Source organism: Chrysemys picta, chromosome 11, assembly GCF_011386835.1.
Source record: "Chrysemys picta bellii isolate R12L10 chromosome 11, ASM1138683v2, whole genome shotgun sequence".
NCBI lineage: Eukaryota > Metazoa > Chordata > Testudines > Emydidae > Chrysemys > Chrysemys picta.
The window spans coordinates 9,742,024-9,766,290 of NC_088801.1; the positions used below are offsets into that span (position 1 = coordinate 9,742,024).

Genomic DNA, 24,267 nt, shown 5'->3' on the forward strand with positions numbered 1-24,267 from the left:
AATGCAGCGAAGACATTCTTAATGCTACCCAAAGTATAACACAACTTGCAGGAAACCTGTTCTTCAGTTCCAGGGTGAACTGGGCAGCAAGTATCCTCCCCTGGACTGTCAGAGTCAAAACAACATCTCTTCACAACATAAATGTGCTGGTTAGTGGGAAACCGAGGAAAGAAGAAAAGTGTTTCAAAGCAAACTGTGTTTCCTGCAAGGCTGATTCCCTCTGGAAATGTATTTTTCTTTAGCCCCAGTTGCCACAGAGCACAGACTGGTTCTGGACTGCTAGTGACCCTCTCGTTGGAGACATGGTTTATATTCAGAACAAGCCATCTAATACTAAATTCACATCGTTTATAATACTGGAGAAATTATCTGCTTTCAAAGAGAACACGGAAGCTCACCTAGTGATGCGTACGAGCCTGGGGGCAGGGCTGCTGCGGAACTGAAGGGGGTGGAAGCTCCAGAAGATGTTACTTTCGACTTGGCACTAGCTGCTGCATTCACATCGATGTCACTGCGAGACCGCTGCAGAGATCCTGGGGTTGACACGGATTTTGTACTCACTGTAGAGGCTTTAGATAGGGGTGGGGAACAGACACACAATCAAGACTAGTGAGGATTAATTTGTTTGACTCTTTGTTTCAAAGCACCCAGTTAGCACTTGAATAAGAACATTCAAGTGTTCCCTGCATGAGACTTCAGTGCTCATTAAAAGGGCCAGAAAGACCACGATGCACAATGTACTCACTGAGGCAGTATCTCATTACCAGTGCCCTGTTCTTTTCTAAGTACAGTTTCCCCTACTCTCATCAGTGCATTCAAATATATTGCCTCATCCACCGGGTCTCTATTTTGAACTAATTCACAGTGCTGTTCTGCAGTGGTTTCTGTGAGCAGAAAAATATATTACTTATATGTAAGGCTGGCATCTGTCATGGAAGTCATGGATTCTGTGACTTTCCAGGACCTCTGGGACTTCTGCAGCGGCCAATATGGCTGGCCTGGGCCAGCCGCACCAGCAGCTGCTGGGGCAGTCTCGCGCCACCATACCCCCACCTCCAAACAGCAGCAGAAGCTTGGATGTGGGATGGGGCTCAGGGCTGGGGCATGGGGTTGGGGCACGGGAGGGGGTGAGGGCGCCGAGCAGCGCTTGCCTCGGGAGGTCCCCAGAAGCAGCAACATGTCCCTCGGCTCCTAGGCGGAGGTGAGGCCAGGCGGCTCCGCGCGCTGCCCCTGGCCCGAGCACTGGCTTTGCAGCTCCCATTGGCCACGCCTACACCTAGGGACATCTCGCTGCTTCCGGGGAGCCATGCGGAACCAGGTAGGGAGCCCGCCAGCCCCACCAAATCTTTCCCCCTTTCCAGCAGCAGCAGGGGTCCCAGGCCGCTGCCTCCCCCAGCAACCGCAGGGGTCCTGGGCTGCCTCCCCAGCCCAGAGCACCCGCAGCACCCCTGGGCTGCCCACTGCCTCAGAGCACCCAAGATTTAGTCAGGGGTATATAGTACAAATCATGGACAGGTCACGGGCCATGAATTTTTGTTTATTACCAGTGACCTGTCCATGACTTTTACTAAAAATACCCATGACTAAAACATAGCCTCATGCTCTCAGCTGATGGTATCTAGTAGCAGATTAAAGTGGGATCAAATCAATTAGTCTGGGCCCCGCACTTTGAAGATTACTGTTAGCAAGTCCTGCTAACAGTAACCTCATCTGCTCATGAAGGTTTTCTGTTCCCCCCACTCACTGATGTTCCCACCCAAGAGTGTGCCCTTCAGGCATTAAGCTGCAAGTGCTTGGAACCAAAGCAAAGCTCTGAAGATTCTACATGCTGGAAAGTCTTGATGGAAAAGATCAAGGAGGCTCAATATTACTTTTGATTGTATCAAAGGCCTCTGTGGGATACCCTGCCTGTACTGGGGTACATAGTGGAGACTGAGACAGTGGCTATTAAAAGCCCAACAAAAATCAGAGCTGGAAAAGGCCTGTTAGGTCTTGTCCACCCACCTGCCAGTGCAGTCAAGTGCATTAGGGCTCTGATGGCGAAGTGGTCCAGACCTCTCTTGTGTCCAATGGGGAAAGCACTTTTGTGATCAGTTTGGAATTTAGTACCATAGGAGACATGCACATAAGATGCCTCCACTATATGCTGGTGGCCACAGGAACAGCTATATCTGACTGGACTAATGGTCCAAAGAACAACTTCACAGTAAATGGAGATTTCATTATAACCAGAATCACTATTTTGAACCCTGAAATATTTGAGTCTTTTATCGTACTTCATTACAAATCTTCCCCTGCAATAGGTGATTACGTATCCTCCAGTTCCTGCTCTCACCTCTGGATGTAGTGCTCCCGGTAGGACTTCTTTTGGCAGACAATGGACGGCTAGAAATTAAACACAAACATTTATTAAAGTCAAACGGGTCTTTTTTGAGCCGCCAATGATCTTGGCTATAAAAATGTCATCATATTTTAGGAGGCTTTGTTCTATATTACTACATTTATAACTGGTTATTAAAAATAGCAGTGGCCTAATCATGACCCCACTCTCCAGACTCCAGGGTGTGCCAAATGTTGCTATATACACAGAAGCACAACCATACCAACCACAACCTCAGACACCTCCAGTGGCTCCCCACTTATTTCAGGATTTCATTCAAAACTGCCCTCTTTGTTTTCGGAACTCTCCACATATATGCTCCAAGGGACTTCACTGATCAAAGGCACAGGAAGAGTCTATTGCCAAAGGTGATTATTCTCTACTCCCCTCTCTGCTAATCTAGAACTGGCCTTCAGTCCAGCACTGGTCCTTCATCACTGACGTCTGCTGCACTGAAACCCTTGCTTTGGAGCCAGTCTAGTCTGAGTGATGAATGTCTACTTAGCTCTTCCTGTGCTCCCACAACACTCTCCTGCTATTGCTAGACTGCTGGCCTGGCCCTCTTTCATTTTCTTTTTAAACATATCAAATATATATTTATGCAGTTATATAATTACTATGATAAACCTGGAATTACTTTTTAGAAGCCGTCCCCATGTCCCCGCTGAGTACATAGTCATAAAGGGTTCGTAATAGACAACTATTTACATATAGTAATAGACTAACAGGATTTATTGTTTAAATATAAATATTGAGGCTCAATAATACTCCTTAGAAAAGAGTATGAAAAAATTACCATGAGCATTAACAGAGCAAAAGAAGATTTCAGGTCCTAGTTAAATGGTGACTAATGTATTTTATACATTTCTTTGTAGGATGGAGGTGGATTTTACAATTCATATTGTAATAGGACAGTCCTCAAAAAATTCTAACGCTTTTCAGCTGGGGCGAATTTTGAGTCTAAATTCTTTGATGCGTTCCTTCAAAAACAGCCAAGATACACAAAAGCAGCAGAAAAGCTATTCGTTTTGCAGCTATATAATTTATATCTAGCTTGGCCACTTCTCTTCTTACAAGAAAAAGAAAAGACAAACAGATACACTCACTTCTCTGGCTTAAGGCTAAGCATGAAAAATTTCAGACCAGACAAGTGTCTTTTTAAGTTAGGAGGGCTGACTAATACTGTCTGGCTGAGAATGAAAAGCCTCTTGTCCACTTATTTATGGATTCAAGACTGACTCCAGGATATTTAGCAGTGTGGGGTTTTTTGTTTTTTGTTTTTAAATATCTTGCCAGCCAAAAACCTCATATGCCATATTTTGGAGCTGGTCAAATGTTGAGGTCAAGAAATAAATGTGAACAGGGATAAGAGAGATGAGACACAAGGTTAAGCATGAAGTTGTGAATGGTAACGGTGCAATGTCATAGTTGCTCACATTTAGGTGCATCTGCCGCTTAGACAATAAAATCAGTGGTAATAAAGTACGGAGCCTTACTTGAGACTCTCCTGGGAACTGGAGGACGAGCGATCGGACTGAGGCAGGGACACTATGCTGTCTGAGTTCTTCAAGTGAGACTGCAGGGCTTTCTGATAGGAGGATTCCAACGTGTGATACAAGTGTTCTGCTTCTCTGTTGAAGTGATTGTGGAAGCCCCAATAACATCTGAAAAGAAGATCCCAATATACCATTGAAAACTCCTCGCGACGTTCGGTGAGCCACAGCGGCTCAGTCTGGAGACGTCCATCCCCAATGGCAATGGCTTAACTGAACCATTTCAGTAAAAACAAAGAGGCGTCCTTGTGGCACCTTAGAGACGCACACATGTATCTGGGCATAAGCTTTCGTGGGCTAGAACCCGCTTCATCAAAGGCATGGAGTGGAAAATACAGTAAGCAGGTATAAATAGACAGCACATGAAAAGATGGGAGTTGGCTTAAGTGGGTGATAGCCCATGAAAGCTTATGCCCAAATAAATTTGTTAATTTCTAAGGTGCCACAAAGACTCCTGGTTGTTTTGACTGATACAGACTAACACGACTACCCCTATGAAAACTGAACCATTTCAGGGATGCAGCCTTTCTGTGATGCATCTGAAACATACCACACAGGCTACTGCTGTGTTTTGAGGAAGCAATTCCACACAAGACACACTTACCAGAAGTGGGAAGGCAGGGTGTGTACACCGTGCAGGGCATCACAGGAACACAGCTAGCACCAGAAAGGGGCAGAGTCTATACCCAGATGTCACAGGTCCAATCAGGAGGTCAGGAAGAACACCCTTAGCCCGTAAGAGCAGCGGGGCTTAGACAAGACAGACACCCCATGGCAAGCTTCAACCCGCAATGTCCCAGTGAAAGGGGGAAATCTAGCATGAGTGCTGGTAAATACCATTAACCCTTTCACCCACACTGGCTCTCTACAGGCCGAGGGGACACTCCGTTGGTGTTTAAAGAGGTAGGACTGGCAAATTAACGTGAATTCAATAACAGTTTCTGAAACAATCTGCAATTGAAGACAGATCTGTGGGCCTGATTCACGACAGCAATCACAGAGATTTTTCTTTCAAATTGTAACATAACAGTGACTCCCTTATTCAATAACATTCAAAAGCAGATGTGTGGTAACTGACAATTATCCCTGAGATGATCCTGACCCTTTGCACAATACTGTGGGGCAAACTTTGGCTGCTATTGAGGCAAATTTTAGGGAGTGCTGAGCTCGCTGCTCTCACTATCTTCAGTGAGAGTGGCTCAGCATCTCCCAGGATCTAGCCCACTCGAAAAAAGGAGAGAGAAACATTTCCGCACACAGGGACCAGTCTTGTGTGGCACTAACGGCCTCCCAGATGATGCTGAGCATCTTTACTTCCTGTTATAATCTATAGGAGTTACAGGCACCTTTCAGGATTAGGCTGGAGGACACTTTAAGAACAAGATCAATAAGTGCAAATTAATCCAGAGCCGTTTGCACGTGACAGCTGCTCCCAAGACAGAGGAAGTCGTCAGCATTTTAATCTCTTTGGGATAAAATGCAAAAATTTAAATCTTAACATTGGCAATATATTAATTAAGAAAAAAATAAAGGAGAATTAGGCAGTCACAATAAATCCTCAAAGAGTTTGCCTAGCTACTAGCTATCTGGGTTACCTAGCCACATTGCTGTAATACCGGGGTGCCTATAGTATTTTCATGATTGGAGAAAATGCTCCTTCCCAAAATAATTTTAATACCCACTCCTACTATGAACTACCATTTCTTGAAGTGTAGCATTTAATCATTTGATTCTTCTAAACGAGTTCATGAAATGTAAAACGTACCATACGACAGCTTTCTCTCTCCATATAAAGTTCACCTAGACTCTTTGGTGCTTAGTTTAAGAACAAGTTCTCAGTATACCAAAACAACCTCCCATGGACACATACACACACTTTTGAAAATACAGCAGCACCTCTCCTATATCCTTTGTGACAGGGAAAATCATTGCAAATTAATGAGATTTCAACATCAGTGATTAAGAAAGGCAAAATAATGCTGCCTCACAATTGTACTTTATTAACTAACTCGGACAGTGGTTTTGATTATTTACAATATTTTGTAGTAGTTTAGAAAGCAATGGCAAGCCCAATCCTGTAATGTTTACTCAGACAAAAATTCCATTAAGGACAAAGAGATTTTTGCATGAGATAAAAGAATCAGCCCTGAAATCAAATGATACTTGGCTATCAAATCTCACTGCCCTTTGGCAACCCAGTGTTTAATGGGAGCAGGAATGAAACCACCAGATTTTATCTAGGCATTATATTGGTGGCAGATAAGTAAGAATTAGCAAAATGCTCTTGTGCTTCTAAGAACATACATTAATACATGGATTAATCCACACTGGGAGAAAACCAAGTTACACATTGATGTAAAATGACCAGAATCTAAAGAAGCAATGAGTGTATGGCTGGGGTTTTATTAATAAGATCATGCTGACTGCTTTGTGGGTCCACTCCTGTTCCTGTTGAAGTCATGAACTGTTGCCATCGACTGCCATGGGAGTAGGAACAGGCCCTATGTGCGTTTGTCTTGGCTTCTGTTTTCCATCGCACACCATCCTGTGTTTATAAAGTGATACTTATTTTTTTTTAAAATCCACTTACTTTCTTGCCTCTATCCTTGCTTCAGAGTCTGCATCGTGGATTCCCTTCTTTATTGTTTCCGCTAATACTGAGATGTGTCTGAGATCAGAAGAAAACATTATTCCGTTAGTGAGTAAAGATGCAGAAAACCTCCCTGCACTCATAGATGAGTCTGCAAAGGTTAGTGATTTCTCCCCGCTCTCGGCAAACAGAGAGCATTTCACAGCTTCCCCCATTGTCACATAACATCCTTTAGGGGATGTATTTATTTATTCTTACAAGTCAGCTTTATTTCACTCCTTGCTACTGGAAATCAAGAGCCAAGCTGCATTCTTCAGAGGTCATTCCTTAGTTACCATGGAAACGACCAGGGTGTAAAAATAATCTCTTAACTCTTAAAGTAGCCCAGGGCAATTTGGGTTAATGAAGTAAGGGTCAATCACCTTTCCTTTTCCCTTCACACCTTTGTCTTTCTCCGCAGACTGTTAGTTTGAAAGGCCATAATGTGTCTTACAGATATGAGTCTCTTATTATGTCCCTATTAGTTGTGTGTCAGCCTTAAATTAGCTATTCTGGCTTTATGCCTGGCATCTGGGAGGCAAAATCCCGCCCAGGGCGCCCCAACACCAGTGCACATGATATACCATCCTTTAGGAGTCTGCAGCATGCTCCAATCTCTGCATGTGTCCAGCATCATCAGTCAATTATACAAGGTGATGGGCTCACAGTCTTAGTTTTTCCTACCCCTTCGGGATGGCTCGAGCCCCAGGGGTTGTAGGAGGGAGTACTCCCCAGGCTGGGTGAACACAGGCACTGCAACTGCACCCTCACTTGCAAGAGTCAGATCTTAAGGCCAGAAATCTAGGGTGGAAGTATAAGGGAAGGGAAAGGCCCCTTGTGTGCTCCCCTCTTTGCATACCAGAACAATCCAGCTCTTAAACATATAGGCCAATATAGGGAAAACTGGCTATTTAGAATAGTATTACTGCTTTACTATCTGGAATTACTATAGCATTATTACTTCGGAATAGCAATATTTTGGAATGATTGGACCACACAGTACTTGCCTGCAGCAGGAAACTGAAATGCCTAAGATCTTCTTTTCTGCCAACCCCAGTCCCGTCCTCCCACGCCTGGCTTCTCTCTGCCACTCGTTTTCAGTCAGGAAAATATGAGACCCCCTTGCTTGAGTTTAATCTGGAGAGTGGCAGAGCTCAAGAATTCATTGACCATCTTCTCTGAGCCTGACTGGAGAGGACCAATTTCTCTAGTCCATTCAACAACGCTTTCAGGAAATAGCATCTGTAGCCCTGGGATCCACATTTGTGGTGCCACCAGAAGCTCCAATATTTGGGAGGCCTCAGCAATTCCCCCAACAGCCTGTGCCTAAGTAGGTGCACACAGGGCCTCAGAGGACTCTTTTTCCCTTTTATTTTTGAACGGGGAAAAAACGGATTTTAGCAGTGAGGGTGGGATGTTTCAAGCCACAGTCCCGAAGGGACGCTCATGCTCAGATCTTACCTTTCTAGGGAGTGTGTTTGCCATTCCTGTAACAGCAAGTCTAAAAATTCAAAGCAGCGCCTGAAAGTGGGTAAAGGAGAAATATTGTCTGAGTTATTTAAGCTAATAAAGAGGCATATGGCTTCTAGTGGACTTGCAACCGCACATCAGTCATTTATTATTATGGGGTCCAGCTGGACACCAAAATCAGCAGTGACAACCCTTATTAAAAATACTAGTGTATCTATAACGATCAAATGCTACAAAGAGTTTTTACACTAAAAAAATATGAATATACGCTACAGTAATGGTCTGAAACACTGGAATGTCACCACAGTATGAAGCAGTGCTCTGGACCCTAGCTGTAGACTATTACTTGTGGGGTGGTTTTGATTTTGCTTCTTTTTAATACAAAGCACAGTGAGATGTAGAGAAGATCAAAGTTAACACTACTTTGTAGTTGTTAGCGCTTTACAAACACTACGCTTCGTATCAAGTCTGAAAAGAAGGTATTTTCTCATCCCCATTCTTCAAATAGAGAAACTGAAGGACAGAGATGTTAAGTGACTTGCTTACGGTATGTGACAGAGCTGTAGTCAGTAGGTGACACAGTCACCAATCATTCTTACTTCTGTTTGTCCAGCTAGAGGAGACTGGAGCTAAAAACAGTGGGCTCAGGTCTTCCAACTAGACAGCAGAAAGGAAATAATCATCCATTTTTAAGGCCAGAAGCAACCAGTGTGATTATCCAGTCTGACCTCCTGCATAACTCAGGCCATCGAATTTCAGAGAATGTGACTTTTACACTCTGGTCCGAAGGAAATGTACTACAAAAGTGGTTGGTAGTAGAAAATAGGAGCATATCTGAGGCCTCGGAAGGCAGCCAAACTAATGTGATAATATTATAGCAATATCTAAACATGCACAAACATACACAACTGTACAGTACACCCTCACCTACCTTCCCCCACATGTTAAATCAGCTACTTTCTATTTAAAGGCCATCCTTCCTTTTCAAGAACAGGAACAGTGATTCTCCCCTACACAGTGTGCAACTTTTAAAAAAAACACTTGGTTTGAATTTTTCATAGCGACCTAGGGGATTCAGATATATCCATTAATGTTAAGGGAAGATGTGCAGATAAATCTTCTACATCGCTTTGAAAAACTCAGCTTTTCTTTAAAAAAAAAAACAAAAAACAGGAAGTGAATTTAAGCCATTGATAAACAAGAAGAAAAGTTAAAACCTCATTCTCACCTTCTAACTGCAACAGACTTGGAGGTACAGTTACTGGTTATGATGGGTATTAGCCGAGGGATGTGCGTATGCTAGAACAAGAGAAACAGGGGGAAAACCTTTACATTTTAGATTTGTGGGAGTAAAGCCAATTTCCCTTAGTCATCCTAAAGCCAACATCCACACACTCATTTTGGCTCATTTTAAAAAATTCAGCCCATAGATAAAGGAATATTTTTAAGAAAGACATGAATTCCTTATTTACACGTATGGAAACAGGCTCCGGCGGGTCTGTAGTCACTGCTGTGTGAGACCCATATTCATCAATAGGCAGAAATCTCCAGCAGTAGGGTATGCCAAGGCTTCCCACAGCATGCCAGCCACATCACTGGGCAGAGGCCACACTAGTTGATGAATGGCCTTAGACAAGATGCACTGTCCATGTAGTGCTTACAAAGACTCTTTATATGAGGATGGGAAGGCAAGCGAAAGTGGTTTAAAAATGACTTCAGAGAAATATACACGCAACTCTCCAAAGGTAAAAATCCTTTGTTTCTGCAAAGAAGTATCCCTAATACATCTTATGCTGATAGCACTTGTCATCCACTCTCAAAGTCCTTTGCAAACCTTCACTAGTCAAGCTTCACAAGGTCCCTCTGAGGCAGGTAGATGGAGTTAACAATATCTACTTTACAGATAGGATAACCAAAGGACAGAGAGGTAGGGCCCTGATCATGTACCACTTGAGTCAATAGAAATTTTGGCTTTGGATTTCAGTAGGTGCAGGATTGGACCCTAAGTGAATTGCCAAAGATCATACAGTGAGTCAGAGGCAAAGCCAGGAATTAAACCTACTAGTCCTGATTCCTAACCCCCCACGCTCCAAATCACACAATCCATCATTCTAGAATAACGAATAGTGCATAAAGAAATAGAGTCCTTCCTTTTTATTATACAAAGTAACACAGAGGGATACCCTGTTAAACGATGTAATTATTCCTAAATGATCTTCGAGCCTGTAAATATGAACATGGTTAGGTCTTGTTGTGCAACTGGAATCTAGAGCAACCTGGAAAGTTATGATTTTGAACCCTCACTTGCTGACCAACAGCATTTATATTTAATAAAAGAGCTGCTAGTTCACCATCTTTACTCACTTACTAGTACTATGAGAACTACTTTCTTTTCTACTTACAATCCAGAATGTTTTTTTGTTTGTTTGTTTTTAATGGAGCTATCCCATCTCCTAGAACTGGAAGGGACCCTGAAAGGTCATCGAGTCCAGCCCCCTGCCTTCACTAGCAGGACCAAGTACTGATTTTGCCCCAGATCCCCAAGTGGCCCCCTCAAGGATTGAACTCACAACCCTGGGTTTAGCAGGCCAATGCTCAAACCACTGAGCTATCCCATCTGATGGAGCATGCTACAGCCTGAACCATCAGAACAAGGTCTTCATGACACAAAATATCACTGCTAGGCTTCAATGCCAGATAGCTAATGATAATCTGATGAGTTGTCCCTTCCCCTTCCTACAAGCTAATGGCCACCCAAACACCAAATGCTACCCAGCCAGCAGCCTATAATTAACAGTGTCCCTAGCATCTGAATGTCTCTGTAGTGCTCTTCCTTCAGGTGGCTACACAACTTCCACTGAACAATTTAGTCAGTAAACTGCTAGATTCATAAACTGGGTTCATAAACAACAAGAGTCACCAAGAAGCAACTTCCATTAATAGCGGACAAACTATTACTCCTCATTTATTGTCAGTCTCTTTTCCCCTCTTGAACTGCGTTTCAGTAAATAATTTTCCCTATTCTAAGACATGACATGGGGCTCAACAAAAGCTTCTGAATGCAGATGATATATCCAGATGAAATTCAAGGAAGAAGTCTCATAGCCAAGTTCTGCAACATTTAGGTGCTTGATCTATTTATTTAAGCTAATTTTCACCAGGGACATGTTCACATTCTCTCCTCAGTTCAGATCTGATCACAGATTTAAGCCTTTATAAGACAAAGTTTTGTTTTGATATATACTTACTCGGATGATTAATCTAACAGCTACGACACCAGAAGTGGACATTACTTTGGCACTGTTAGGAATCAGATTAAAGATGGTTGGCATGATGGCTTCTGCCCCATGGTCAAACTTGTTTCCCAAAACTGAAGACAAATGTCTGAAAAACAATTATTAAATGCTGGTAAATATGCTTTAGATTATGCTAGTCATAGTAATGTAGACTATCTGACATGCACTATTTCGTGATTTTGCAGTCTCCTCTCTAACTCCACCAAAGAAGAAAGAACAAGACATATCTCAAACATTTTTCAGTTTTCATCTCAAACCAGTGCTATGCTTTATGCTAATCCAGATTTTTAACAAGGAATAAATTCAGCATGGAAGCTCACCACATCACTGGCACTCTGTTAAAGATGCACCGACAAACCCATAGGGCACTGCTGAATAACTTGGTTTTCTAGCACTTGTCAGTTTCAGATTCTGTTTTCTCTCAAGCTTCTGTCTTGCCTTGACATTTGTGAATTTCATAAACGATTATTAAAAATGCCCTAGTCCCCTTTCTTCAGAGTCACTGCTCTGGCAGCATTCAACATTCAGTTACTACGGATGGGGGAACAAGCCCACAGAAAATAAGAACTGACCTGTACTTTCACCCCAAACTCAGTCTGAACCCAAAGACAAAACACATTTCATATTTGTGTCTTTATTATTCAATGTTACGCTGCCTCCTTGCCTGCTAACTTCAGCTCGGGCAGAAAGTGTGAGTGTGAAATATCACAAGAGAAGCTATTCTGTTGGCATTTCCAGCCTTAACAGACCCAGGATGAATGGGAACTTTCCAAACTCAATTTTGCAGTCTCCTAAGGGTCAGAATATTCACGTGTTTTCCATATAAGGCATCTGCAATTGGTCCCTCGCTACTGAGTACATCGTTTTACATAAGATTTGTACCTTAATAGAATTAAATGAAATTAACCACTATGGGCCTGATCTTTCATTTGTTAGCCATGACCAAATTCTGCACTCCATGCAACCCCACTAATTTAAAATGTGGGGTCAAGGAGGGCAAAATATGGCCCTCCACTTCTGTTCCATTGGATTCAGATACTCAGGGCACATTTCATTTTGTTATTTGGAATTGTGGTATTACACTATTGAAAAGCATTTCACAGCATTGTGGACTTGACCTTGACAGGTGCCGAGTACCCTCAATTTCCACGGTATTCAATGGGCCCTCTAGGTGCTCAACTCCTCAAAGGCCAGGCATTGCAACAGGAGCTCTGTTGTCTCTGCCAGTTTACAGAAACATATAACTCAGTCAAATCTGTTTGATTGTAAACTGACCCTTAGAATGTCGCAAGTATACCTGGGTCATGAGCCCAGGACCAAAGAGCTCCACCCCCCCCCTTTTTTTAATTAAAAAAAAAATCTGTGGTGTCCATATTAGAGCTAATGTGATCACCGAATATATTCTGTGGTTTTACAGGCATTATTTTGTATTTGAATAACTTAGAAACAGTTTGAGGATTTTTTAAAGCTAGCTTTGGCCAGCAATAAACCCATAAGGACAGATTTTGCCCTTTCCTACATTGGTTATCAATCCACAGTAACTCCATTGAAGTTAATGGAGCTACTTCAGATGGACACCGGTGTAACTGAGATCTGAATCTGGTCCATAATGTGAGTAATTGCTTTCAAAGGTTAAAGCTGATCAAGGCCTGCCCAACCAACATTTCCAAACACCATCACCATACGTAACCCATCCCCACAGGCTGTACAACCATCACCGTACGGAACCCATCCCCACAGGCTGTACAACCATCACCGTACGGAACCCATCCCCACAGGCTGTACAACCATGATTAATGACCCGCATGAGCATGGTTTTTAAATGGTTGTGGCAAAAACCAAGTTCTAACACCACTTTGTCTGTCCAGTACTGACAAGGCCAAATGACATCATAAATGGGTTCGAGCCAGGATCTCCTGCTTTCATCAAAACTAATTGTAGAACACAGTTTAGAATGTATTCCTTACCCCAACGTGATACACGCCTCTCGCACTACCTGAGACCGCAGATCTTTAGCAGATAATTTAAATGCTCCATCCAGCAGGCGTAAGTGTTGGAAGAAGTTATCATGCTCTGCAGCTCCAGCTAATAGTAAGGATCGGATCCTTTTCAGCTGTTGGCAAACAAGATTTAAGGACTTACAGGTGACAAAATAGCAAGAGACACTGGTATCTATTAATGAGAAATAAAAACACTCAGAACTGTGTTCAAAACTAGTGCTCATTTTCCAACTTCCCTGTAAAAATATGAATGTGTTGAGGAATAGGTTCTTAACGCAATCTAAGATCACATATTTCAGGGATCAACGTATTGAATAAAAGTAAGAACATTCATACGTTAGCCTTGGCCATGCTACAGGAATCCAAAAGTGTCATTTACAATTTGACCAATGACAAAATGTGGCAAGCCAGACATTTACTTTTCCAATCGTATCATTAAAGTTATTGGGACATTTAAACAAGTCAAAGAATTTGAAGGTTGCTCCTCCATTCCCTCCGTCCATTTACAACATTTAGGGAAATGAACATCTTGAAACATTCAAGTGCATTGTATGCATTGAAACTCTATAATTTTCTCACAGCTCTCTCACTAAAAAGATGGTCTGACTTGAAAAGCCACAACTCAGATTCTGATCTCAGTTACACCAGTGTAAATCTGGAACATCTACACTGAATTCATTAGAATCAGGCCTTGTCTACACTAGGAGTGAAATCCTGCCCCAATGAAATTAATGGCAAAATTCCCACTGACTTCAATGAGGCCAGGATTTCACTCTAGGGAGCTAGTTTTAGCCACTGACATAACTACACCAATGCAAACAATTAATCATGGTGCACCACTATCAAAAATTGCCTAGGGAGGTTGTGGAATCTCCATCTCTGGAGATATTTAAGAGCAGGTTAGATAAATGTCTATCAGGGATGGTCTAGACAGTATTTGGTCCTGCCATGCGGGCAGGGGACTGGACTCGATGACCTCTCGAGGTCCCTTCCAGTCCTAGAATCTATGAATCTATGAATCTATGAATTCACTATTAGACTTTAGAACCAAGGTTCAGACTGAGGTAAACTGCACCAATGCAAATCACTGCTTGGACAAGTATGTCAGGGCTACACTGGGGATTTGCACCAATAACATTACATCAGTGTATTTACACCAGTGGCAGAAACCAAGAGTGTAGAAAAGATCTTATGCAGATTTGCATCAGTGTAACTTACAGCTTGTCTATAAATAAGACTCAAACTCAGCATGTCCATTACAGGTCTGATTTCCTATCACCTTGCTCCTCCATGCAGTCATTTCCACCTGTGCCCAGTGGCTATAAAATGCTACCAAACTGTTTTACACCCACTTTGCACAGGAGTAAATGACTATACAACCTGGAAGGCAGTGAAGAAGCGGGTCTTTTGCACGTATCCATCTACTCAAATGGAGTGCAGAAAGGACACTTTTCACAATTTTGAACTCCACTTTTGAAAATTTGACTCTAACCTAGCTATTTTCTAGGTTTATCTATTTGTCTGAAAAATTAAGTATATCTTAAATGTATGACGACTTATTCAATATGATGCCTGTTCATGATATTTAAATTCCTATAAACCTAATACTTCATGGTTTCCTTAATGCAGGAGTTTAAATTTAGTCCCATAGTGTGAAATTCACTCCATGCAGAGGGCCAGTATAGTCAATGTACCACTTAAACTGCACATCAGCTCTATTTAGACAACTTCAGTGGTACACAGAACTCATGCTGACACTCTGCAAAGGGATGAACTTCACCCATAAAAACCTTACATTAAAATAATTAGCATATAGGTCCAATGCTTACTGCAGATACTCTCTGCTCCCAGTCATGCTTATCATCCGATAGGATTTCCCTAATTTTGTTTATGGATTCTTCAAGGTCTCGGCTGGAATAAATCTGTGAATTAAAAAAAGAAAATGTTATTAAGATAAAAGAAATACTTGCTCCAGTGAATCAGAAGATTTCTTAACTGAACCTCTAACCTCCTTCACTCCTGAATTCTTTATTACCATGTGCAAAACAACACACACTGCGTGTGGCTCTTAGACTCTAAGGGACTAATGGACACTTGCATCTGAAGCAGTGAGGTTCTTACCCACGAAAGCTTATGCTCCCAATACTTCTGTTAGTCTCAAAGGTGCCACAGGACCCTCTGTTGCTTTTTAAGGGACTAATGTATTACACAAAATCAAGAAATATTAAATGGCCATACAGGATGTTTAAAGTGTTATCATTTTTGACTATTATACAGCTCTACAATTTAAAGGCAGTAAGCATTATTTCTGAAGTCAACGTCATACCTAAAACAGTCTTCTAGAGGGTCATACAAAACCACCAATAAATATAGAGAAACAAATTAACAACATTTGATACATAAATTACGCCCACAAAGTGTGTAAATACCCACTGCATAAGTGAAACCCATATTTGTTGGCACAATAGATAACAGTGCTTATAAGGACCTATTTGCCCTGTAAGTGCAGGTTTTTACTGGCACTGTTTACGTACCAGTGTTTGAAAGACTGTCCCAAAATAGCACATTAGCCACACGAACAGACAACATTTAAAAAGCTGAAGAGTAGCTTGAAACGTACAGGTGCAAAGAAGATTCCAAATGTCAAAGTGCAAGAGTTCCACTGCATCAGCACATAGGAAGTCAATGCCATCGCTACAAAAGACTAACCAAGAAGGCTGAGCAGCCAATAGTCCTGAGTTTGCTGAAAGCAATTTCGCAAGAGTAATATATGCAACATGTCAGCAACGTAAGATAGGCTAGTCATGAAGTCAGTGGGCCAAATTCAGCCCTGAGCCTGTAACACCCACTGAAATGAGTGTGAATTGTGCATACATGGAGGAGAGGAGAATTTAGAGATCGTCAGCACACAGTTCTGTCTGTTTTCCAAGTGTTGCACACACACACATTAACTACTACCCCTTTCGAGTCAGTTCAGTATTATCATCTCCGTTTTACAGAGGAGAAAGCTGAAGCACTGAGAAGTAAAAAAAACCTCTGTTTGTCCTGGTTCCTATCTGACACGCATCTCCAATTTGTGCAAGATCACACAGTTCAGAATCAGAATTAGAACTCCAGAGCTTCTGGCTCCCAGCTAGAGTTCAATCCTCTATTCCGTGATGCTTCTCTAATGTTGCCACTGTATATAGTGGAAAACGAGACAGCAGCTGTGCAATGACATCATGGTATAACATGCATGTTATCAATCCAGCTTTGGTATCTTCAATAGTCTGCAGCCTGTAGGGAAGGCCAGATACTGCAATGGTCAACCAATATAAAGGCATGAATCGGGACTGTAATAATTAACTCTAAGGACCAACAAGCAATATTCCTTAACTGAGAAAAGTAACATTAACTATGTGTTTTACTTAACCTTGGGAAGGCAACTAGAATCAAACACCGAGATCCTTGGCAAATGTTGAAATGAGAATAACTCCAGTGAAAATAACCTCTGGGTAGGAAAGAGGTGGGAAAGTCAGAGAATTCCTGAGATTAGTGTAAAATCCCCTAGTCGTAACAGGAATAGCTGAAGGAAGTCTGTCTTCATCCAGTCAAGCACTGAGATAACAAAGAGGAGCCCACTAGTATTTGAAGAATAAGTCAAATTAACCTGGAACTATTCAGTCTGGCAACAATTCGGGTCAGGACAAAGAAAACTGTGAGTTGATGAAAGCGTAGATATACTGACAAATCCTACATGCATGTGACTGCATTTGAAAACTTTCCACTGTTCAAGTCTACAGATACACAATAAGTGAGTTTGCTGTTTAACCGTCTCTCTTTCAAGTATCAGAGTTAGATGAACCCTCTAGTGAAGTTATGTTGAGTCCTCTTCATGGCCTTCACAAATCTCAGCTCCCAGTCTTCAGGAGGTGCAACATCTTGTGACTTGCCTTTAATCTCTGTCCACAAACTACTCCACTGCCTTTAGGGAGTTAGTTCAGGAGCCAGTTTAAGAGGGCCCGCTTTCCTCATTTTAAACATGCTCTGTTGGCTTGCTCCAGCCAACCTCACAGCCCTTGTCTCTTCACTTTCCTCCCATTTCCCTCTGTCTGTCGAGCACTGACTTCCCTTTCAGTCCTCCAGACAATTGCTCCACCGCTCCTCTGCAACTCCTGTCATTTGGAATCCCCTTCCTCTCTCTCTCTCTCTCTCTCTCTCTCTCTCTCTCTAACTCACCCACTCTCCATCTCTTTCCAAATCTGAAAATGAAAACATCTCTTTACTCCCTTGCCTCCCTCTTTATTAGAGCTTGCCACCACTGAGGTTAATGGGCCTCAGCTATTGATTTCAATGAGAGTGGGTTTGGGTTGGACATCTGGGTTATACTGTTATTGTTAAATGTTTTAAAATGTCTTTCTTCTTACCTGAACTGTTGGGACGTCATCAAACGCTTTAATAAAATCCTCCTCATCAACAGCACCAGCTCCCTCTTTGGCTGCTGACAGATAAATGAAAAAGCCTTTTCACCCTTCTCATCAACAACCGTATAATCACTAAAAATATGCTCAGTTCTGAAAGCACCTAAAGAAGAGAGAAGTCCCACACCCCCCAAACCTACATGGAAAGAGTGTTACAGCTGTAATGGAAACAATAAAGGCAAGGAAATTCAAAGCAAAGCACAAACGATACACAGCATCCTTCAATTCCTAGGCATAACAGAGCACATTACAAAGTCGTTTAAGGCAGCCATTCGACTGTTAGGGGTGCTGCCTGAAAAGATGAGATGGAATATTTACTTAAGCTACAAGGGAGTTTTTCTCTTAAAGGGTTTAGTCCCATTTATAATTGACAAATGGGTAGATCTCCTGACAGGTACACAAACTGAAGATACAGAGATGGGAAGAAAAGGTAAAGGCTTAAGGACATTATTCAGATGACAGTTATCGTTTGAGAATGGAATCAGGAAAGTTTCCTTTAGTTGCAATTTGCAAATAAATTCAGAGTCATTGTTCAGTTTTCTTTTCACCCTTTAATTAGAGCGTCAGAAGTTGGAGGTCAAGTGGCACAAGTGTTAAAAAAACAATTTGCCAACTGTTTTAAATTTGCATGAAACTGGAGTTTAGCACATACATTTTTGACCTTATTTGTTAAATAAACAGCCTGTGTTATTTAAGCTATTTGACTACAGAGGTGTAGTTCCTTTAGGAGGAAAAGGTGGATCACTGCACACTGTTGCTTCAAACACAATGTTGAAGCTCACTATGTGGATCTGGATGTGGGAATCATTTGCAGGTTCACTCTTCCAGAACACATTCTTGGTGTTCAGCCAGTATAAGTCTCATGTTCTCAGACAGAGCAATTCACCACCCTAAAGAGGGCCTGCTTAGCACAAGGACTATGTAGCACTTAGGTCCTCAAAATAAGGCTTAAATGGGACTTCAGCAGTGCCTAGGTGTTGTGCAGGCCCTTTGCAGAAAGGTGAGTTTCACCCAATATGCGATATTGCCTTACCTGTGGACTTTGAGCCCAGAGCTGCAGACCCAAGTCTGCGAGCAGTCCCCATGCCAACTCTGCGGGAGTTTGGAGGGGCCTTTGAAGATGTAGATGAACTGGCCGAGGAAGGTCTGTTCCCGTCCACAGAGTCTTCATCATCAAAATTTTTATCTGAGGAAGAACCACATTCAGTCATAACTAAGGTGAAATTAAAACATTTCCCAACTGGTGTGCCTATATTGGAGCAAGTGCTCTGTGCATTTCCTGCAAGAATACTGAAGACAGCTCTCACTTCAACAGCTTTTTAAGGCTTCACTGAAGTTATTTTTAAAAGAATAAACCAACAAGCTATGATCAATGCCTGCATCCAACTGTCCTTTCTAAATACAAATTCAAGGAGCTGGTCAGCTCAGGAGATCTACAGCTTTCCACCTCAAGATGAGTAAACAGGCCTTAGTGTAACTGAGAATTCAGGCAGTGGTTTGTAGTCATAGCTGAGATCAAGGACTGAAGGGCCCGTAGATCCTCAGCTACCCTCTCACCCCTAGAGGTGGTGCCTGTACAACAGGACTGAGCGCTTGTCTTTACTGTAGCTGGGCTGATATAGCACATCTGGTGAAGAAGCACTATGTTGACGATAGCGCTCTTCCGTCTATGTAATTAGTCTACCTCAACGAGAGGCGGAAGCTATGTCAACATAGCTTGGTGTAGACAGCACTTCAAATTGATTTAACTTATGTCGCTCAGTGGTTTTTTCATACCCCAGAGTGATGTAAGTTATGTTGACTTAAGTGCTCGTGTAGACAAGCCCTGAGGCCTCAGAGGGGCAGTGTGGGGAAGACCACACAGCAACTGTCCATGCTGTACCTGCATTCTATGGATCAAGAAAAGACACTGGCTTTCAGGGCTGTGAATCATGCAACTTTCAAAAGCCCTAAATCCACTTTAACTTGTTTTTAAATGACAATTTGCTACATAGTCAGTCGGAAGGTGTAAAATGTTTGGACGGCTAATCCGGGTTTTGCGTGCTAAGAAAATCAGATTGAGTTCTACTATGTTCCCCCCCAAATCTACTCCCACCACACAGCCCTTCAGGATCACATTACGCCCACCTAAGGTGATCTCCTTTTCAAAAGGCAAAAGCAGGACATATGCAGGAGCCCCGCCCGCCTCTGTTGGCCCTGCAATCTACCCCTTTTCTCCCCCCCCAAACTCCCACACCCTGCTCCTCCTCTTCTCCCCGAAGCCCCATCCCCGGCCAGGTCGGCAGCCAAAGACAGGCCATAGTAAGACCTGCCCGGGAGCCCGGGCTGCTGTGGGGAGCCCCGGACCCTCCACCTGCCCTGGGCGTAGGACCAGGGTGCCCAAGACCAGCCCCTGGCCCGTGTCCCTGTCCCCGCCCCCTGGGGTGCGCCACCCAGGGCAGGTGGAGGGTCCAGGGTTCCCCATAGCAACCTAGGCTCCCTGGGCGGCTCATACTACTGGCTGGCTGCAGTTTCTGGCCTGGCCAGGGGGTGAGGAAGAGCAGGGGGCGGGGCTTTATGGTGAGTGGGGGGCTAAGGCCCACCTCAGCTCACCCCCACACACACACACCAGGAAGAGGCTGGCACTGCCCCTGAGGCTCGGGCACGCGCAGAGCAGTGCCACAGGGAATCCAGGACAAATTTTGTCCCGGAATTATTCAGCCTGGGACCGGGACTTGAACTCTGCCTTTCGGGACTGTCTCACCCAATTCGGGATAGGTGGTCACCCTGCTCCCACCTCCTTCTGCCTGGAGGTTGAACATGATTCCCTCTGGCTGGACCCCATCAATGCCATCTTTCATCAGCCGGAAGGGTCACTTCCAGCCAGGGGTTGAGCACATTCAGCACTAACCACTCCATTGGCTCAGGAGAGCAGAGATCATTTATCAGTTCTGGGCATACATTAGTCACTATCTCCCAACTCAGCAAACCATTTAAGCACCTGTCTAAGTCCTTCCCTATTCAGCAAAGTCTTAACCATAAGTTTCACTTTAAGCATATGCCTCAAGTGAAGTGAATGCTTAAGTATTTCAGTAAATAGGGACAGACTGAATAGGGTCGATGGGTGAAATTCCACCCAGCATCTGGAGAGCCTGCACAAGGCCCCCTGCACCATTTAAATCCTTATTGTGGGGTGGTGAGAATAGGCTCGTCCAGACTTTTAGAACGGGGTGAATTTCACCCCAACTACATTTTCTTTTAAATTCTTATCGAGAGCTATATAGATATCAAGTAAAAGATTCATTACACACTCTCTCTCTCTCTCTATATATATATATATAAAACCACCCAAGAGGAAATCATTACTATAAATATAACCAGATAACAGACATTCTGCATTATTTCAAAAGTAGCACTTTTATCTAATAGTATACATCTTGTTTCAGTTACCTTAATATTCATCTAGACTGTCATTTATTTAACGTAAAAATAATCTAGCAATTGTGCTTTTCCAACCCTGACCCCCCCCAGCACACACAAAGGGTGTGGTTTCCTATTCCAGATAATAAAGTAAAATAAAAACTCAGAAATCAAACATTAAGAATGACCTCATTTTTGTAGCATTTTAGTAAAACTCCATTAATTTTGCTCACATTCCAATTTAAAATGAGCTTTCCTGAGTATTAGCTATAAAAAAAAAAAAGAGGCGAATTACAATCAAATGGATCTTCTTGACAACATTGTGGCCAAATGTTTTTTCTAATATCTATGTTGAATAACCTTTAACATCCAGAGAGAATTTCCTTGACTGAAAATTAGGGATAATATTCTGGCACATTCAAAACTGCATACCAGGTCTTTCAGCAGCACATGTATTGGACAGAAAGAGAAACAAAGAACAGAAACAATCTGAATGTGGAGTTCATAAAATAAAATACAACCAAATCAACTATACAGTAACATGAAGAAGCACATTCTTCCCAATTCAACAGCTGATGGTCACAATCATCATTTATAATAAGGATCAAATTTTGCACTCTAGCTGTAAATCCTATAGGGCCAAATTCAACCCAGGTGTAATTCCATTGACTTCACTGGGTGTGCGCCAGGGATAAAATTTGGATCATGGTGTTTAACATTTAACAATCATGACTATTCTCCTGCCTTATGACCCAAAGCTCATTTACGAATGATGCTTAGTAATATCTAGCAGAGACATGCCTTACTAAACGGGGCCTTTGTCTGCTCACTACTCTGCTCTCTCTCTCAAAATTTAAAAAAATGCAATTTGCTTAAAATCTCTTCTATTCACTGACAATCATTAAAAAGGAAAAAAAGAAGAAATTGCTCACAAGTACATATCCTTTTGCAAATAAGCTTCCTCAACATTCCTTCATATTTTCCATAGCATGCCCAGATGCAACACTGTTTCACAGACTGCTGCAGACTTCAGTCCAGATCAGAATCAATCATTGCCCCTTGTATTCATTAAGCTGCTGTCTTCACACATAGATTTAAACAGCTCTGGCTTCAGTCCTGTTTGTACAACTGTGGCTCTGCAGGATTCAGATGAATGCCCATTTTAGCCCAGAAAACTTCAGGCCACTTCTAGGAAGGAAATTCACTGCTACTGTTAGTAACCCAGGACAGACAATCCAAGACTGAAGACAAGCTTACTCTGTCTTGCTAGCTTGGCTCACAATAGGAACTAGCCTGAGTTTATCCCTTGGGAAGCTCTAACGGGAGCATCTCAACAGCTGTCATCATTTGTCCATGACGAATAAATTTAGTCATTATTCATTTTACAGCGTAACCCCTTCAGGTCTGTGTGAGGTGTAAAACAAGCAAGAGATGTTATCCCAGGAGCTCAAGAATCTGAGCAGATAATGGGCCAATGTTCTCTTCACCATAACTACTGATTCCTGCATTCCTGGGCCGGTACATCAGGGAGAACATCTCCAAAATAGCATGGGACATATTAAAACAAACTATAATTGTGAGAGTCTCAAGTTTTCATTTGAAAACTATGAAACGCTTGGGCCCTTAGAAATTTCAGCTGATCATTGTAGCTGAGTCTCTTGTTAGTTACTTACACGGGAAGTATTTGAGCAGAGCATTATTCTTGTAAAGAATGTTGGTTATACCTGAGATATTCTTGCCCAATACATTTCTAGTTAAGATGCTGCATTATGGTCTTTGGGCCTGATTTTGCAAGGTGCTGAACACCCTCTGTTCCCACTGAGGTCAATGTATACATCTGAGTATTCCCAAGATACCTACTACTGCCTGGGGATCTAAGCATCAATGGATCCTGGAGTGCTTGGCATCTTTACAAGATGAGACCTTAAAGACTAATCCCACATTGTTTGAACTTGCATGCCTTAAGTTAAGCAACTAAATCCATACTTAGGCACCTAAAAAAGGAGTCACTGAGCATCCACAATGAGATCAATAGGACCTGTGGGTGCTCAATGCCTCTGAAAAACAGGCCTCTGTTATTTTGGTGCCCAACTCCAGGCTACCAATTTCAGGAATTTTGGCCTAAAGGAACTTGTCCATCTAAATAACTAACTTGGGGGTTGTTTTAAATATGCACCAAACAACTGAATGGCTCAGAGAATTGATATTAAGGTACACAAACTTCACCTCTAAGTTCAAAACCAGTCCAGGTTGGTGTGACAAAGTCATTACTATCTGGTTATCTGATGCCCTATGTGAAATATGCTAGTGGGTCTCAGTCCAGATTTCAGATGAAGATACCCACATCACACACACAATAAAACAAAAAACAAAATGGCATTAACTAGCCAGCATGTACACCAGGATTAAATGAGAATGGAAAATCAACTGGCCGCCCCCTCCTTGAAATAGTCCCCTCCAGGTCGGAGTGAAGGGCAGAAGCTGGGTAGTGTAGGAGAACCTTGCACCTATAGTGTACGTATCCTGTAATGAATGCACATAAGGAGGTATGGAAAGAGAGGCACATTTTGGTACACTTGATACGAAAGACTGCAAGCTCAATACTAAAGCACAATGGACAGATAAAGCCCAAATATCAGAACCCTCAACAGATGCACAGCAAAGGATATGGTGCCCCACCCCAATGCCAAATTACATTTGGTGTACATAACAAACCCCTCCTTAGCATCCTGTACTCCATGCCATGACCCTGTGTGTACTGGCCTATTTTGTTCAGACAAATGCCCCTTGAATACTTTTATACCCTCAAGTCCAGCATCCGGCATCCCTGTCGCAGGCTGAGACTCCTTTAGGACACAAATGGCTTTTCACTCCTTCTGTGTGGGTATCAGATCAGCCTCTGAGTCAGATAGCTACAATTTAGAACACTTTTCTCATTACCATGCTTGGGACACCTCAGGATTTAGCCCCACCATTATATATAGTCCCTTGAATAGTTATATTGATTTTACAGATATCTGGAAAAACAAAGTTAAAACATACCCAGGGCAAACAATGAAAACAAGCCTAGAGAAGGGCTA

The 24,267-nt window shown here is 42.5% G+C and overlaps 1 protein-coding gene across 19 annotated transcripts in view; it reads right to left on the reverse strand.

The window, feature by feature from the left end:
* Nucleotides 1–24,267, reverse strand: part of CLASP1 (cytoplasmic linker associated protein 1) — a 265,392-nt gene that overhangs the window by 116,682 nt on the left and 124,443 nt on the right. For all 19 annotated transcript variants that reach the window (XM_042843075.2, XM_042843076.2, XM_065561475.1 and 16 more), the window contains exons 9-19: nt 18,822–18,974; nt 17,735–17,808; nt 15,158–15,250; nt 13,296–13,441; nt 11,281–11,416; nt 9,261–9,331; nt 8,024–8,083; nt 6,524–6,601; nt 3,877–4,044; nt 2,336–2,385; nt 399–569 (exon numbers count right to left, since the gene is read on the reverse strand). In XM_042843075.2, coding sequence (XP_042699009.2) covers nt 399–569; nt 2,336–2,385; nt 3,877–4,044; nt 6,524–6,601; nt 8,024–8,083; nt 9,261–9,331; nt 11,281–11,416; nt 13,296–13,441; nt 15,158–15,250; nt 17,735–17,808; nt 18,822–18,974 — 1,200 coding nt within the window. The remainder of the gene's footprint in view (nt 1–398; nt 570–2,335; nt 2,386–3,876; nt 4,045–6,523; nt 6,602–8,023; nt 8,084–9,260; nt 9,332–11,280; nt 11,417–13,295; nt 13,442–15,157; nt 15,251–17,734; nt 17,809–18,821; nt 18,975–24,267) is intronic.